We start from the raw sequence: 14455 nt of genomic DNA on the forward strand, positions 1-14455 counted from the left end.
GCAGTCTCTAGGCTGATGGGACTGATAATGCAAAGCTCCTAAGGCAGAAACAAATTTGATGGCTCAGGGAATACAAAAACAGTGAATACACCAGTTCTAAGTATAAACCTCAGAACCTGGTTCTTTGAGCCTTTACCACTGTCTTGAGAAGAACATGCATAGGCTGGCCCACTGGTCTCAGGAGGATGAAAGACAAGTGTAGCAGAGCCAACCAAATTCCACCCAGATGAGTGAGCTCCCATGTGTCCTGCACATCAAGGAAATAAAGGTCATTTTTAAAAAGATTTTATTTATTTATTTGAAAGAGAGAGAGAGAGCATCAGCAAGGGGAGGGGCAAAGGGAGAGGGAGAAGCTAGTCCAACACAAGGCTCAATCCCAGGACCCTGGGATCATGACCTGAGCCGAGGCAGACACTGAACTGAGCCACCCAGGTGCCCCAGAATAAATGTAATTTTAAGCCAGGGGATCGACAAATTCTATTCTATAAAGGCCCCAAAATAGTAATCATCTGAACGGTCTCTATTTTCTTCAGGATGAATCCAAATTCTTTCATATCATTCAACAGCCAAGACCTAAACTGGCTACTACGTGGCTCTCCAGCTTCAATCCCCAGTGTGCTGCAGCCCTTCAGAAACACTTTTGTTCCTGAAAAGTGGTAATGCCTCTCAAACCCATGCCTTTACACCTATGGCATCCTTCCCTATTGAAAAGGGGGGGGGGGTTCCCCTTCCTTCCCTTGGGCCATCTCTCCTATCGCCTTCAAGATCAAGTTCAAATGTCACTCTTATGTCTGAGAAGCACCCATGCCTAGTCCTTCAACTTAATTTATCACAATGCATTTTGTCTATTTGCTTGTTCATCTCCCTGTCTAGAGTAAGCTCCTCAAGAGCAGAAAGAAACTGAACCATCTGTGTGTCTCCAGTAGGCAGCAGAGTACCTGGTCCAGAGCAAGCACCTCTGTAACAAATAAACAGCTTCTGAAAATTTGGTAAAGAAGCTTTATCCAATTTGGAATTAATCAGAGACAGAAATGAAGCTAATGGGGGCGCCTGGGTGGCTCAGCTGGTTGACCTAAGCCTTCAGCTTAGGTCACGCTCTCAAGTTCCTGGGATCGAGCGCCACGTCAGGCTCTCTGCTCAGCAGGTAGTCTGCTTCTCCCTCTCACTCACCCTCTGTGTTTGCTCTCTCTCTCTCAAATAAATAAAATCTTTAAAAAAAAAAAAAAAGAAAGGTAGCTAATGGAATAAGGTAGTGAAGGGGGAATAAAAGGTATACAGGGAGGAGGGGAGAGATAAACTAGAACCTAAATGAAGAAACAATTTTAGGAAGCAATTTTAAAGTGGGCAATATGGTTTTTAGTCTGATGGTAGAATGCAATTGGCTCTCGCTGCACAAGTGTGACTTAGTCTGTAACATTTTTCAAAACGATCACTTTTTTTTTTCTCTGCTTAATTTAGTGCAAGCATGACTCACACACAAGCTGACTAATCACCTGCTAAAGATACTGCATGTGGATCACAAGACTGGAACAATCAATCTAAAGGACAGTAAGAGATACTACAAGATATATTGTGAAATATGCAGAACTTATTACAGCTACACTTGTTACATTTTAGAAGGAACTAGAATAACATACATTATTGTAAAGCACAGCCTGTATTAAATTAATGCACTTACTGCCTCTGTTTTCATATCGACCATAATAAAGCACACTCAGGCAAAGAAATCATTGCAAACCTTTCAGCTCTGTCTCTAAGGAAAGATTAATACACTCTTCAATGTGACCTTGGACACCAGACCAGAAGGCTGGTCTCCTGCTGCTCTCTTCATTGCGCATCCTGGCCAAGGGAAGAACAGTCCTGGGACGGGACACGTGGCATTTATTTAGCATTTACTGAACACCTTGCACCAGGCACTAGCAAGGTGCCTTGCACACATTAGGCATGTCATTTAAACCATCTTTCCTCACTAAGGCTTGATCACAGTGAATAAAAATAATTTTTTTGTAAGTATTCATTCAACAAAGCACCTATTCATCACTTAACGTCTATAGTTAGCAGCTGGCAGAGTAAATGAACTTGTCTATCTTGCTCACTCTTGTATTCCAAGATGTCAGCGGAGTGTCTGGCACATAATGGAACATAAAGACCAGATGATTTTGCCTCCTAAATCTCTCAGATCTGTCCACTTCTCTTAACATTCCCTTCCACCAGCCTAGTCCAAGGCTCCTAAGTGCCAGCAGACATTCTTGCTCTCCCTCTACTTCAGGTTTTTCCACTTTGGCACTACTGACATTTAATACCTGAAAACACGTTGTTGTGGGGACTGTCCTGTGCACTATAGAAAGTTCATCAGCATCCCTGGCCTCCACTCACTAAAAGACAGTACATAATAACCTTGAATGGCATCCCGTTGTTCTCAGGACAAACACCCAAATCCTGAACACCTAACTACCAAGTGCTGAGAAGCGGGTACCACCAGCTGCACCAGTCTCCCCTAGATCCTCACTTTCTCTTGCTCTCCAGCCTCCAGCCACATGGGCCTGTGTTCACCTTCTCAAATGTAGCCTAACTTCAAAACCTTCACACTGGTTACAGAGTCTGAGCACTATTGATATTTGGGGCTGGACAATCTTTGCTATGGAGCCTGTCCTGTGCATTGTGGGATGTTTAGCAGATCTCTGGCCTCCACCCACTAAATGCCAGTAGCACTGACCCCACCCCATGCCCCAGCTGTGACAACCTAAAATGTCTCCAGACATTGCCAAATGCCTCTGGGCGCAAAACTGCCCCTGGCTGAGAACCAATGGCCTAAACTGCCCCTGGTTGAAAACCAATGGCCTAGAGAGCACACCTGCCCTGTTCTGTCCTCTGCCTCAGCAATTCTGACCCTTCAAAGTTGAGCTCCAGTTACATCAAGAAAGCCTTTCCTGACCCAGGCACCAGACAGGACACTGCTGGTCTCTCCCACGACACCTTCTCCTTCTTTGTAGCATTTCTCACAACTGTGATTAAGAAGCATTTAATGTCTGACTGTCCAAGCAAAATATAAACCCCTCCTCCACAGGAACGGCCTGCTTTGCTCTCTGCTCTCTGCCCAGGGGCCCGGCACTGTGCTCAAAGAATGTGCTGTCAGAAGAATGATTCTGGTGTTCTGCTGGGCGCAGGGACCCCAAGATAAGAAAGCAATGTCTTTGTGCCCAGGATGCTGAGTACAGAAATGGCAAATGGGTTTCGTCTCCTGGGCAAACTCAATTAACTGCACCGAGAAAACGTGCATGTAGAAGTAAGTTTCTTCTGAGGCACCAAAGACCAGATGTCACATTCCAAAGTGAAGAGTTGAAACAAGAGGCAAAGTTTCCTCAGGAGATGGCTAAAAACTCATCCAAATCATGGTAGGAAGGTTCAGGGGAGGGTTTAGGAAGCTGCTGGCATTTTGCAAATCCACTTGACCTCATCCAAAGGGGAGGGTGGAAATCTCTTTCCATTCTCCTCAAGCCAGGAAAAGGGCTCAGTGGGACCACCAGGACAGTCCACTATAGGTCCGTGAAGCTGGGTGGATGCCACCTCTGTCTCACACCCAAGAAACAGAAGGGCGGGCTGGCTAACTGCTCTGAGGACAAAGAAGACGTTGTTGCTGTGCTGGAATCAGCCCACGCTCCCCCACTTTGAGCTGAAAGGGTTCAGGATATGCTACCCCAAAATATAGCACCTTGGCTTACTGAGTATCTTGGCTTACTGAGTATTTCAAGCTGAAGAAAGTTGAGAAACAGCAGCTGCAGGAAGAATTTCCTGACCTTCCCCTGAAGCAGGTCATCAGACTCTCTGTGAGAGGTGCCTTCCCTACACCAGGAAGAAAGGAGCATCCTTATCTCCAAAGACCAAGTATTGTCAAAGGAATCTGAATGAACAGGCCTTGTGTTTCCCCAGCTTAACACTTAGCTCATTGTCTTTTTTACCTATCACAATTTTCCTGAACTCTCCACTCTTCACCAAACCTTCAATAAAAATACTCAGGTTTAACTACTTTTTTGGGTATTTCCTTATGAAGGCTCCCACATCATGTAAAACTTATATTAAATAAATATGTACGCTTTTCTCGTATCAATCTGTCTTTTGTTACAGGGGCCCTAGCCAAAAACTTAGAAAAGTAGAAGAAAAAGATAAACTTCCTCTCCTACAAAGCAAAGCACGTCGGTCTCCCATGTGCCAGATGTGTGCCATGCACAAGAGAATACCTACAGAGGGTCATCCTGGATCAGGTCCAGGGCCCCCCAAAAGAAAAGCAAAGAGACTGACATGACATCAGATTCCCGGGGACCAACGAAGGAGCAAGCAACCAGCCTAAATGAAGAGGCATGTGCTCTCATCAGAGCTAAAGCAAGTCATGGCTCTCAGGGTGTGGTCTCTGAAGGAGGCCCTTTGAAAGCATTCAAGAGAGAACAAGCTTTGACACCTGCAAATTCCAGAGAGCTCCAGCACCTGTTTTGGAACGACTTTCCTGCCCTCATTTCCTTCCTTCTTCTACGTGCTCCAACCTCCTAGGGTGCTGGCCCCTAGAAAGGGCCAGAAACAGGCTATGGAGGAGAAGGAGAAGCAACAGATGAAGAAAGAGAAAAGAAGCCCACTGTCCCCAACCTTCCTTCCTCGATTGCAGGCTTTCTGCTGAGGGCAGGCCTGAGCTGGGGAGGTAAGAGGCTTCAAATTCAACAGGCTTGAAGTTGCTGATACGACATTATGTTTTATAATTTGAAGGGACCACAAGACTTTTTATTACCAGGATGTCTGGTTGGCTCAGTCTGTTACGCGTCTGCCTTCGGCTGGGGTCATGATCCCAAGGTCCTGGGATCGAGTCCCACATCGGGCTCCTTGCTCAGTGAGGAGCCTGCTTCTCCCTCTGCCTGCTGCTGCCCCTGGCTGTGCACTCGCACTCTCTCTGACAAATAAATAAATAAAATCTTAAAAAAAAAAAAAAAAAAAACGATTTTTTATTACCTAGGAGTGACAAGGCTTAAGCCCCCCTGAGTTTTCACCTAGAGGCAGAGGTAGAACTAACCCTACAAGTTGATATAAGTGGGCCAGTGGGAGATAAAGACACTTCCTACACATCAGTTGTGCTTATTTAACGTGACAGTTGCTACACATCCCACCAGCTGCGCTTACTGAACATGACACTTATGGCCACGACCTACCCAGCACCAACTACCTATTCTTTCCTAATAGAACTCTGTACCCAAATGTTCAGGAGATAGGCCCTAAGTTCAGGAATGGATCAGACTGGTCAAAAAGCAACCTCTTCCTCCTTTCAAGGGGTATTTTTAGGAATGGCTCTATGATCCAGCTGCGGCCAATTCCAGAAAAGGTTTGCTGAGGTCTTGGGTCAAATTCCTACACTTTCTGGGAGAGCTCTCAGAAGCCAGAGGAATCCCACACTGTTAAAGAATTAATCTGAAGTTATGTCTGGGTGTAGTGAAGAAAAAGCACCATGGTGAATAAGCACTGTCTGTCAAAGCGAGGCAGAGTGGTAAGGTCTGCACCGTAGGGAGGTGGAAGAAGTGTGGAACTAGATCTTGTCGTCAAAGCAGCTGGAGACAGGGGAGTCACAAACATCTGAATAGAGGTCTGAAATATGACATCCCCTGTAAGAGGAGATGGCCAAGGAGCAAAGCCTGGGGAATCTCGACATTCCAGACGGAGAGAGAACAGTGGATGGGCAAGGAAAACAGGGAGGGCAGTCTCCGTGAAGAAAGAGGGAGTGAGAGTATCCAAACATGTGGCATGCCAGCTGCTGCAAAAACGTTAAGTTTTTTCTCTAACGTGCTAAATTTCATTAACAAAATTAACAATATTTAGACCTCATTGCTAAAAAGTCACTATCAAGTCAACATATTAAAGATACATAATGAATCATTGCTGAAAGAGGTAAGGGCACATCAACTGCGTAGTAACACCGCCAACTAAGCAAACAAACAAACAAACAAAACAACACCCAACTAAGAATACAAGTTTCACAGAATAATTCACAAGATATCCAAAATGGAAATAACTTTTCCATCTTTCAGAAGAAGGTAAAGGGCTAACAGCTATCACAGTCACAATGTCAACATTAAGGCCTAGGAAAGGAAATGGGTTTTGGCTCAAGGCACTTGTCTGGGCCATCTGTTGCTCTGGCCCTTCTCTTGATAACAGCCTCGTGATTTCCCTCTGGGGAACCCCCCAGTTCGTGTGGTTGAGACTGACAGCACCACCCACAATCCTAGCTCTGGGGATGGTCCAGGCAGTTAATGAGGGCACAGCAAGGGCACTCATTCCGTGGCTGGGCAGGCCACCCTGGGTCTAGCTGGCACTAATGAGAAAGAAACTCTTTTTGCTAGAGTTACTCAACTGACAAAACTAGAAGCTGGAGTTACTGGCAGCAATCTCCTCCCATATGGGCAGCACTTGCCTGAGTACTAAACCAACAGAGCTGGAGAACAGGGACAAAAAGAGTTTCCTGATGACATCATTTGAGCACCTCTATCCAACCCTGTGAGAAGCTTCACCCTGTTTTTCAACTACATGAGTCAAAAAACTATCTTTTTCTTAAGGCAGGTCTGAGTTGGATTCTGTCACTTGCAACAAAGTGTTGCTGATACCAGCAGCAGTTTTAAACCTCTAACAGTTCAAAAGCAAAAGTTCCTGCCTCTGTGTAAAAATCTCAACTTCCTCTAGGATGTTTCAACCCGTAATATTCTTCCTTTCCTCTGATCTTTTTTTTTTTTTAAGATTTTATTTATTTATTTGACAGAGAGAGACAGCCAGAGAGAGAGGGAACACAAGCAGGGGGAGTGGGAGAGGAAGAAGCAGGCTCCCAGTAGAGGAGCCCGATGTGGGGCTCGATCCCATAACGCCAGGATCATGCCCTGAGCCAAAGGCAGACGCTTAACGACTGAGCCACCCAGGCGCCCCTCCTCTGATCTTCTAAGCAATTACTGTGTACCCACTCATTCCATTACTTACTTCCTTGTATTGTTACTCATATATATAGCATGGTCTCACCTCAACTACACAAAGATGGCCAAAGATGAGCTGTAATTCTTCGTATATCTGCTAACACCTTTTTCACCATACAAAGTACAATCAGACCAATAGTGTCTGAGAAATCAAACGTAGCTAGAGACGGGTCTGCATCTGGGTAGAAATCTTAGCTTTTTTTGGGAAAATGAGCTTGAAGGGATGTTTATTAAGATCACCCCAATGAACTAATGCACTCACCTATCCATATCAAGTATTATTTGGCACCAATTGCGTACCAGGCACTTCCTAGCTGCTAAGAACACAGCGGGGATTAAGACAGGGTCCCTACTTTGACAGTTAGCAGGGCTGTGTATCTTTCCCAAACCCCACAAAAACAAGAGACCATTTAAAAAGGCTCTGTGTGGTCACTGACATTTTCTCCCTAGTGTAAATGACATTAAAATATTGTTCATGCTTTCTTATATGAAGCACTCAAAAAATATATATTCACAGAACATTAAAGCTAAAATGGGGTCTTAGAAATCTCAACTTTTTAAAACATTATTTTTAATAATGAAAGTTTTCCTCACCCCCAAAAGAAATCTACACGAAATAAGAGATAAGAGTGGCTGCCCCAAACCAGGAGGCAGCTGGGAGTAGTAACCCAGCATGGAAAGCACTGAAGGTCATAGTTCATGCTGGAACTAGAACCAGGCCAGAGGCTGTCTCCCAATTCTCAGGCCAGGTCCCTTGGACTCCACCTAATCGTTGCCTTTGACAAAGAACACCCTCAAAAATACCTTGTTTAATGAGTGAACTAATCAAATACACAGTAACTAATTTCTTTCTTCAAATTGAGCCAAGATGAGAAACTGGTCACCAAGGCCGAGCATGACTTTGGCTGAATTCAGTTTTCGACCTTCTTTTTCACTGAACAGTAACATCTCATTAATCCAAAATGGCAGAAGGCAGGCAAGCAAAAGGGAGCAGGGAGGCTGGGGGAAAGTTACTATCCAGTATGGGTAGATTCTACCAAAATCTGCCTTCTCGTGGAAGTTAATTTGGGGTATTTACCTGTTTCCAAACATGCAGAGACACACATATACACCTAGCAGTGATATACAATCCTCTGTTCGCAATCCTGAAACCCAGAAAGTTATCAACACTGAAGACCTTTTTGTACCTTATTTGACAACGAAACCTGACCACCTGAATTCATTTGGTGGCAAAACTTGGCCTACGACTGACTGGAAACTACTTATAGTCTTTATTTTCCTGAGAATACCCCTATATTTCACTGTAAAAGATGCTGATGTTTAATTATAAGGTTAATTCAGTAGAATTTTCATATAAGGGACTGTGGATTTGTATACAAATGGTTCAACTAAGTAATGATGGCCCTGAAGTAATAAAATTTTACTTCAAAAGCACATGTTTTAAAGTCTGTATAATATCAACCAACAGAGGACAAAAATTTAACATCAGAAGTTTCTGAGCTAAAAATGATCTTAGGAGCATAGTAATCTAGTGCCCTCATTTGCAGAGGTGGGAACTGAGGCGCCCAGAGGCCACAGGATTTGTCCAGTCAACTAGTTTACATTAGATAAGCTCCTTTCTGCTACCCTCACCCCAAGGCGGCATACTGGTATAGTTCGGTGGCTATTAGAACCCATCCTGGGGGCACCTGGGTGGCACAGCGGATAAGCGTCTGCCTTCGGCTCAGGGCGTGATCCCGGCGTTATGGGATCGAGCCCCACATCAGGCTCCTCCGCTAGGAGCCTGCTTCTTCCTCTCCCACTCCCCCTGCTTGTGTTCCCTCTCTCGCTGGCTGTCTCTAACTCTATCGAATAAATAAAAAAATCTTAAAAAAAAAAAAAAAAGAACCCATCCTGAGGGCTTTCCCTGTGGGTTTGGATCCAGCTCTGCTTTTGTTTGATCGCAATTCCCAAGTGTTCTCCAGAAACCACCTCAACTTAAAGGGAAATTTTAAAAAATACTACCTGTTAATACTTCCCTCCCTCAATTACATTTTTCTTCCTCAAAATTTGGATGAGTGTACAAAGGGCTTATCAAAAAGTGGCAGCCAATACTGCTTACATTGAATGGGGGGAAAATATTAATGAATTCACAGTTAACAGGGACCAAAGACCTTTTTAGTCCTTTTATCCACTGCAATTGGTGAAGTTAATAACAAGTTGGTAACATTACCTGTATGATGGGAGTATTCTACTTCAAGGGTTTATTTCAAAAAAAGGACTAAGGACATAAAATAGTTGACGATAATACAGCAGCAGTACCTACGACCATTCAATGAAAGTCTATCGTGTGCCAGGAACCTTGAACGGTGCCTTGCATGAAGGGGTCTTATTTAATCCTAACAGCCCTGCAAAGAAGGTATTCTTATCTCAATTTCAAAGATAAAGAAGCTGGGGTTCAAAAAGGTTAAGTATCTTTTCCAAGATCACATAAAGGACAACCCAGACTGTGTGAGAGACCATGAAAATACGTGCTTAAGAGCAGTACAGCTCTGGAACCATACAGTGCCTTGGTTGAAAGCCCAGCTCTGCTATGAGCTAGCTGGATTAATCTGTGCAAGTGCTCCAGTTTCATCACCTATAAAGTGGCTATAATAATAGTACCCACCTCACAGGGGTGCTGTCATGAAGATTAAATGAGTTAATACATGTAAAAGCAGTTAAGAGAGTGCCTAGTGTCTGGTAAGCCCTATATATTAGCTGTTACCATTAATACTGGCACCAGCAGTCAAACCCCGATCTGCCCAATCCCATCACTCTTTTCCGCTGTGCTGCAAAATTGTACTAGAGGGGGTGCCTGGCTGCCTCAGTCAGTGGACTGTGCAACTCTCAGACCCCAGGTCATCAGTTCAAGCCCCACGTTGGGTGTGGAGCCAAGAAAAGAAAGAAAGAGAGAAAGAAAGAGAGAAAGAGAGAAAGAGAGAAAGAGAGAAAGAAAGAAAGAAAGAAAGGGTACTACAGGCAATATATTAGTGGCACTGAGCCAGCTGTCTCCACCTCCCATGCCACGTGTTGACATTCTTCACCTATTATTTTTGTCTGTTTCAAACTTTAAGATTTATGGTCCATTTCAAAGCTGACAAATGTCTTCCTTGGTAAATAAATCACCAGGCATGGAATATATAAAATGAAAAATTCTAGCAACTGATGCCTTTAAGTCACCTTCACACTGCAGAGGTGTTAGTAAACAGCTACTTAAAATTACTCAGGGCCAAAAAAATCTTCTATCAAGAATAAGACACGTAACTGTGCATAGATACATTCACTGTATTAAATTGCAGTACAAGAAACAAAGATAGAACAGCAGCAGTATAATATTAGGTACATATTCCACACACGTCTGGGGCACTTTCTCACCCTGACTTGTAAGACTTACTTTCATTTGCCTCTAAAACAAGAACTATTAAAAGTGTACACTTGGAAAGCATGCCACATAATTAATTCATTCATGCGTTAAAACAAATATTTAGACTGCCTATGCTGGCAGACCGTGGCACAGTGCTTGGGTCAGGATTACAGTGGTTAAACACACAGCACCCTCTCTTATGAAGCTTACAATCCAGCATGGGTACAGACTTTAAGCAAATGTAAACTGTGGCATTTCTAAAAACCATTCTCTTAATTTTAAAACCTTCTGCAACCTCCTTCCAAAAAAAAAAAAAAAGGAAATAGTAAAACAAGGAAACAGATGTCTAACAATTTGAAAATACAACTTTTCTGAGTTGCTGTCCTTATTTTTAAATGTGTTCTCTAAAATCTTATACATGTACTCTTTCAGTTCTGACCTATCCAGTTTCTGTAAACTTGTTTATGATAAAGAATACCCTATTAAACTGTCCAATAATAGAATAACTATCCAACCTAAACCAAAGGGTTGTTTCGTTCAAGAAAATGTTTAATCTACTTAACACAGAGAGGCATAAAATCTATTAAACCTGGGTGTCTCCACCTCCCCAAACCTGTTGTGTGGACCCTCTAAAGAGTTTACAGAGTCTAACCACACTACTTTATTGCACGTTAACTGAGAGCAGATCAAGAAAGGCCTGACTCGTATGATCCAGAGTCTAAATTACTAGCACAGCCCATGACCCAAGGGCTTGTACTGACTCCCAAGAGGCTGGGTGCTGGAGTCCACGACAAGGCTTCCTGGTCAGATGAAGGGGCCCCAGCCTCAGCTGATCTCGAGATCAGAAGAATGTCTGGAGCTGCCAAAAGATCTCTCACATCCTTGTATGCACATCTACCGGCAGAGCCTCTACAGGATAACTAGGGTTGTCCCCAATAACAGAGCAAAAGTGCACACACACATACAAAAAAAAATCCCTTGCACAAGTCAGTCTTTAAATTTGGGGGGAGTACCCTGTCTTCACTGCAAATTCACGTACAAAGAAACACACACCCCTTGGAGAAAGTTTTGAAATCCGGAAAGAAACGAGATTACGAAGACAAAGTGCCTTTGTCAAAAGCGAAAAGATTAGAAGGGTGACAACAGAGGAGAAAACCTGTAGGAGGGGCCAGGAATGAGAATTTTGGAGAATTTAGGAATGGGTCCCGGGAGGGGGCTTCGTGGAGGACAGGCCTGAGGGAGAAAATCAAATTACCTGGGGAGCCCGAAGAAAGCACCTGGAGGCAAAGGGAACCGCAGAACGAGCGCCCACCCTCAAACCGTCGGGAGGACGAGATCTGGATCCCAGATGTGAAACCAGAGCTCAGGGAAATCGGAGTTCTAGGAGCCTCCGGGGGAAAAAAGCAGGCTCTGGGACTTGGCCCCGGAGCTGCAGCGAGGATGGGGAGGCAAGAGGCAAGCACGCCTGGGCTCGGAGCGCCGAGGGCAGGGGCTCAGGGCGCCGCGGGGTCGTGCCGGTCCAAGCCGCTCCGGCCGGGGTACCCGCGCCGCTACTCACCTCTCCGAATTGGAAGGCGGAGACGATGGTGACCACGACGCCCACGAAACAGACGTAGAGCCCATACCTGTGGGACAGGCAGGTATAGGTCTGTCTCTGTAAGAGCTTAAGCAGCATCGGGCCGCCGCCACGCCACGCCACGCCCGGAGCAGCCACAGCCGCAGCTGCCTCAGCAAGCCGCCATTCAGCGGCCCCTGCCCGGCAGCCGCGCTCAGGTCACAAGAGGCGGCCGCCACGCATTGCTGCCCCGGGGATCGACGCCCGCTCGGCTCCGCGCCGCGGCCACCGCTTCCGGGAGCCGGGAGCCCACGCCCTCGGCGCGGCGGAGGCGGACCCACGGCCCGCGAGGCGGCCGGCGCCGCCCCGGTCTGGCCCGGCGAGAGTCGGCGGCGCCGGCGGCGGCGGGGCAGCCAGCGCCACCTGGCGGGCGGAGGCGGGGGGAGGGGCGGAGGGCGGGCTAGTGCCCTTCCCATCCGCGCGTGCGCGGCAGCCTCTCGCGTCGGCCGGGATCCGCACAGTGAGTTGGGCGCGCACCGAGAGCGGACCCGACGCTGCAAGGTCGGGGTGCCGCAGATGGCGTTTTGGGTATTTGTGTGCACAGAACCCTTTATGCATTTACAGTAGTTGGGAGATTATGGTAAATCATTTTTACAGCGCTAAGAGGAGATGCTCTATGAGACTCCTTTCCCTCTGTCTCCTTAACTATGTTGTTCGAAAGAGGAAACCTTTGGGCTAAACGTGCCCAAACCCAAATTCAGTTCATTCCCATAGTCATTGAATGTGTAGTGAGTGCCCAGTGCCTGGCAAGTGCTTGGTGTCGGGTATTAAAAAATGAACTAGACCTGGCTGCTGTTGCCAGAGAGTCTAGCTGGGGAGATAAACACACAAACCACTAAGTACAAAAAAATTAAGATAGAAATCGTGCGAAGGATAGGAGGGGAACCAAGACAGTGGTGTTCAATTAATTCTGCTTTGCCACCAGGTGATTTCCAGAAGGGTCCTCCCTCGGTGCCTCTTACTTAGGAGAGATTTTTATTTTCTCCCAATATACCCTAGTTATTACGATTTTTGTCTTGATCTAGTCACCCTGGAAAACAGTACACATAGCCTATGTTGCCATCATTTATAGCATTTTTAAAATCATCTTCAGAAGCAGCTTAAGGAAATACTCAAAATATGCCCTAATTGAATGGTGAGATCGAATGAACACATCCATCCAAGGTAAGGCATTTACACTTTTTACTCAATTCTTTCAGTCTTTCTTTAGGAAAAGCTGATTACAAGCTCTACATACATGACACAAATTATGGCAGTTGTGTGAGAGACACAGTTCTGAGGGCGTTTCAAGCGTGATAATAGATATAGAACCATCTAGCATTCAACAGGACTCTGTTACAGTGTTTGTTTCCACAATAATGATGGCCAGCATTTACTTAGAATCTCCTGGAGGCGGGGGTTCAGCTAATCCTCACAACAACCTTATGAGGGACATAGCGTTATTATCCCATTCTACAGATGAAGAAATTGAGGTACCGTGAAGTTAAGTGTCTAACATCACACAACCAGTAAATGACGGAATTGAGATTTGAACAGTATACTTAGGCTCTAAAAGAGGGCTGAGGGTAGGGGAAAGTGAGTCGTCCTGCAAGTGCAAGGTCAAGACAGATTCTTTGTTTAAAATTTTGGTATTTTGTTCTTGGTGGATATTTTGTATTAATTTTGAGCTTTTTAAATAATAGCATTCAAATATTATTCATCTTATTTAGTGAGTTTTGGGCTTTCCCTTAAATTTTGCACCCATGGCAAGTGCCTCACTACGCTAGCCCTGGCCTAGTCCTGGCCCTACCTAGAAGCTATGTGTCTAAGAAAGTTCGCTTTGTTGCTTGCTTTTTTTTCTCCCACCTCTTTATGCTCCAACCTGAGAGCTTCAAGGGTGTCGGAATTTTTCTCAAAGCCCTTTCTTCTAGAAAACTCACTCTTGCTTGCTCTCTCCCTCCTGAGCCAGTGTCATTGAACTTGAGTAAAATAAACGTGGGTATAAAATGCTACATCTCTAGTAGCTACCTTATAGAGATATTAGGGAGATTAAATAAGATAATGCATGAAAGCGCTTAAATGCCTGGGTTATTTTAAGTTAAGAAAAGAAATAAAAGTTAAATAGTTAAGAAAAAGTTATAAAGTAAGAAAAGCTAAGAATATTTAGCTTTGTTCTAATAAGCAATGAGGCTTTTCACCATGAGAATGAGCTGATTAAATATCTTCCAGAAGATTAACCTAGCAGTGTGAAATTTGTGGAAATGGTTTTAAACTATCAGATTCTGAACAGTGGGGAAAAAATACACAGTGGCATCTCATTTATCTCAAAATCTTTTATCTGGCAACCTAAAAAAGCTAGAAAAAATAAGAAAGCAAAAAGACTGCCAGGAACCCACGGCAGTCCATGAGTTTTGCTTTTAAGCAAACCCCTCCGTCCTCTCAAAATCTAATAAATACAATTCTGAGAAACTTTGTTGTCTGGGT

At 44.8% G+C, this 14455-nt stretch overlaps 1 protein-coding gene across 1 annotated transcript in view; it reads right to left on the bottom strand.

Annotated features, from left to right (window-relative positions):
* GNPTAB (N-acetylglucosamine-1-phosphate transferase subunits alpha and beta) overlaps window positions 1-12271 on the bottom strand; it is a 71930-nt gene extending 59659 nt beyond the window's left edge. Inside the window, exon 1 of the mRNA XM_040637375.1 lies at window positions 11936-12271. Within this exon, the coding sequence (XP_040493309.1) occupies window positions 11936-12052 (117 nt within the window). The 5' untranslated portion in view covers window positions 12053-12271. The remainder of the gene's footprint in view (window positions 1-11935) is intronic.
* Between the last annotated feature and the right edge of the window lie 2184 nt (window positions 12272-14455).

This window comes from Ursus maritimus, unplaced genomic scaffold, assembly GCF_017311325.1.
Source record: "Ursus maritimus isolate PB19 unplaced genomic scaffold, ASM1731132v1 scaffold_21, whole genome shotgun sequence".
Classification (NCBI taxonomy): Eukaryota; Metazoa; Chordata; class Mammalia; order Carnivora; family Ursidae; genus Ursus; species Ursus maritimus.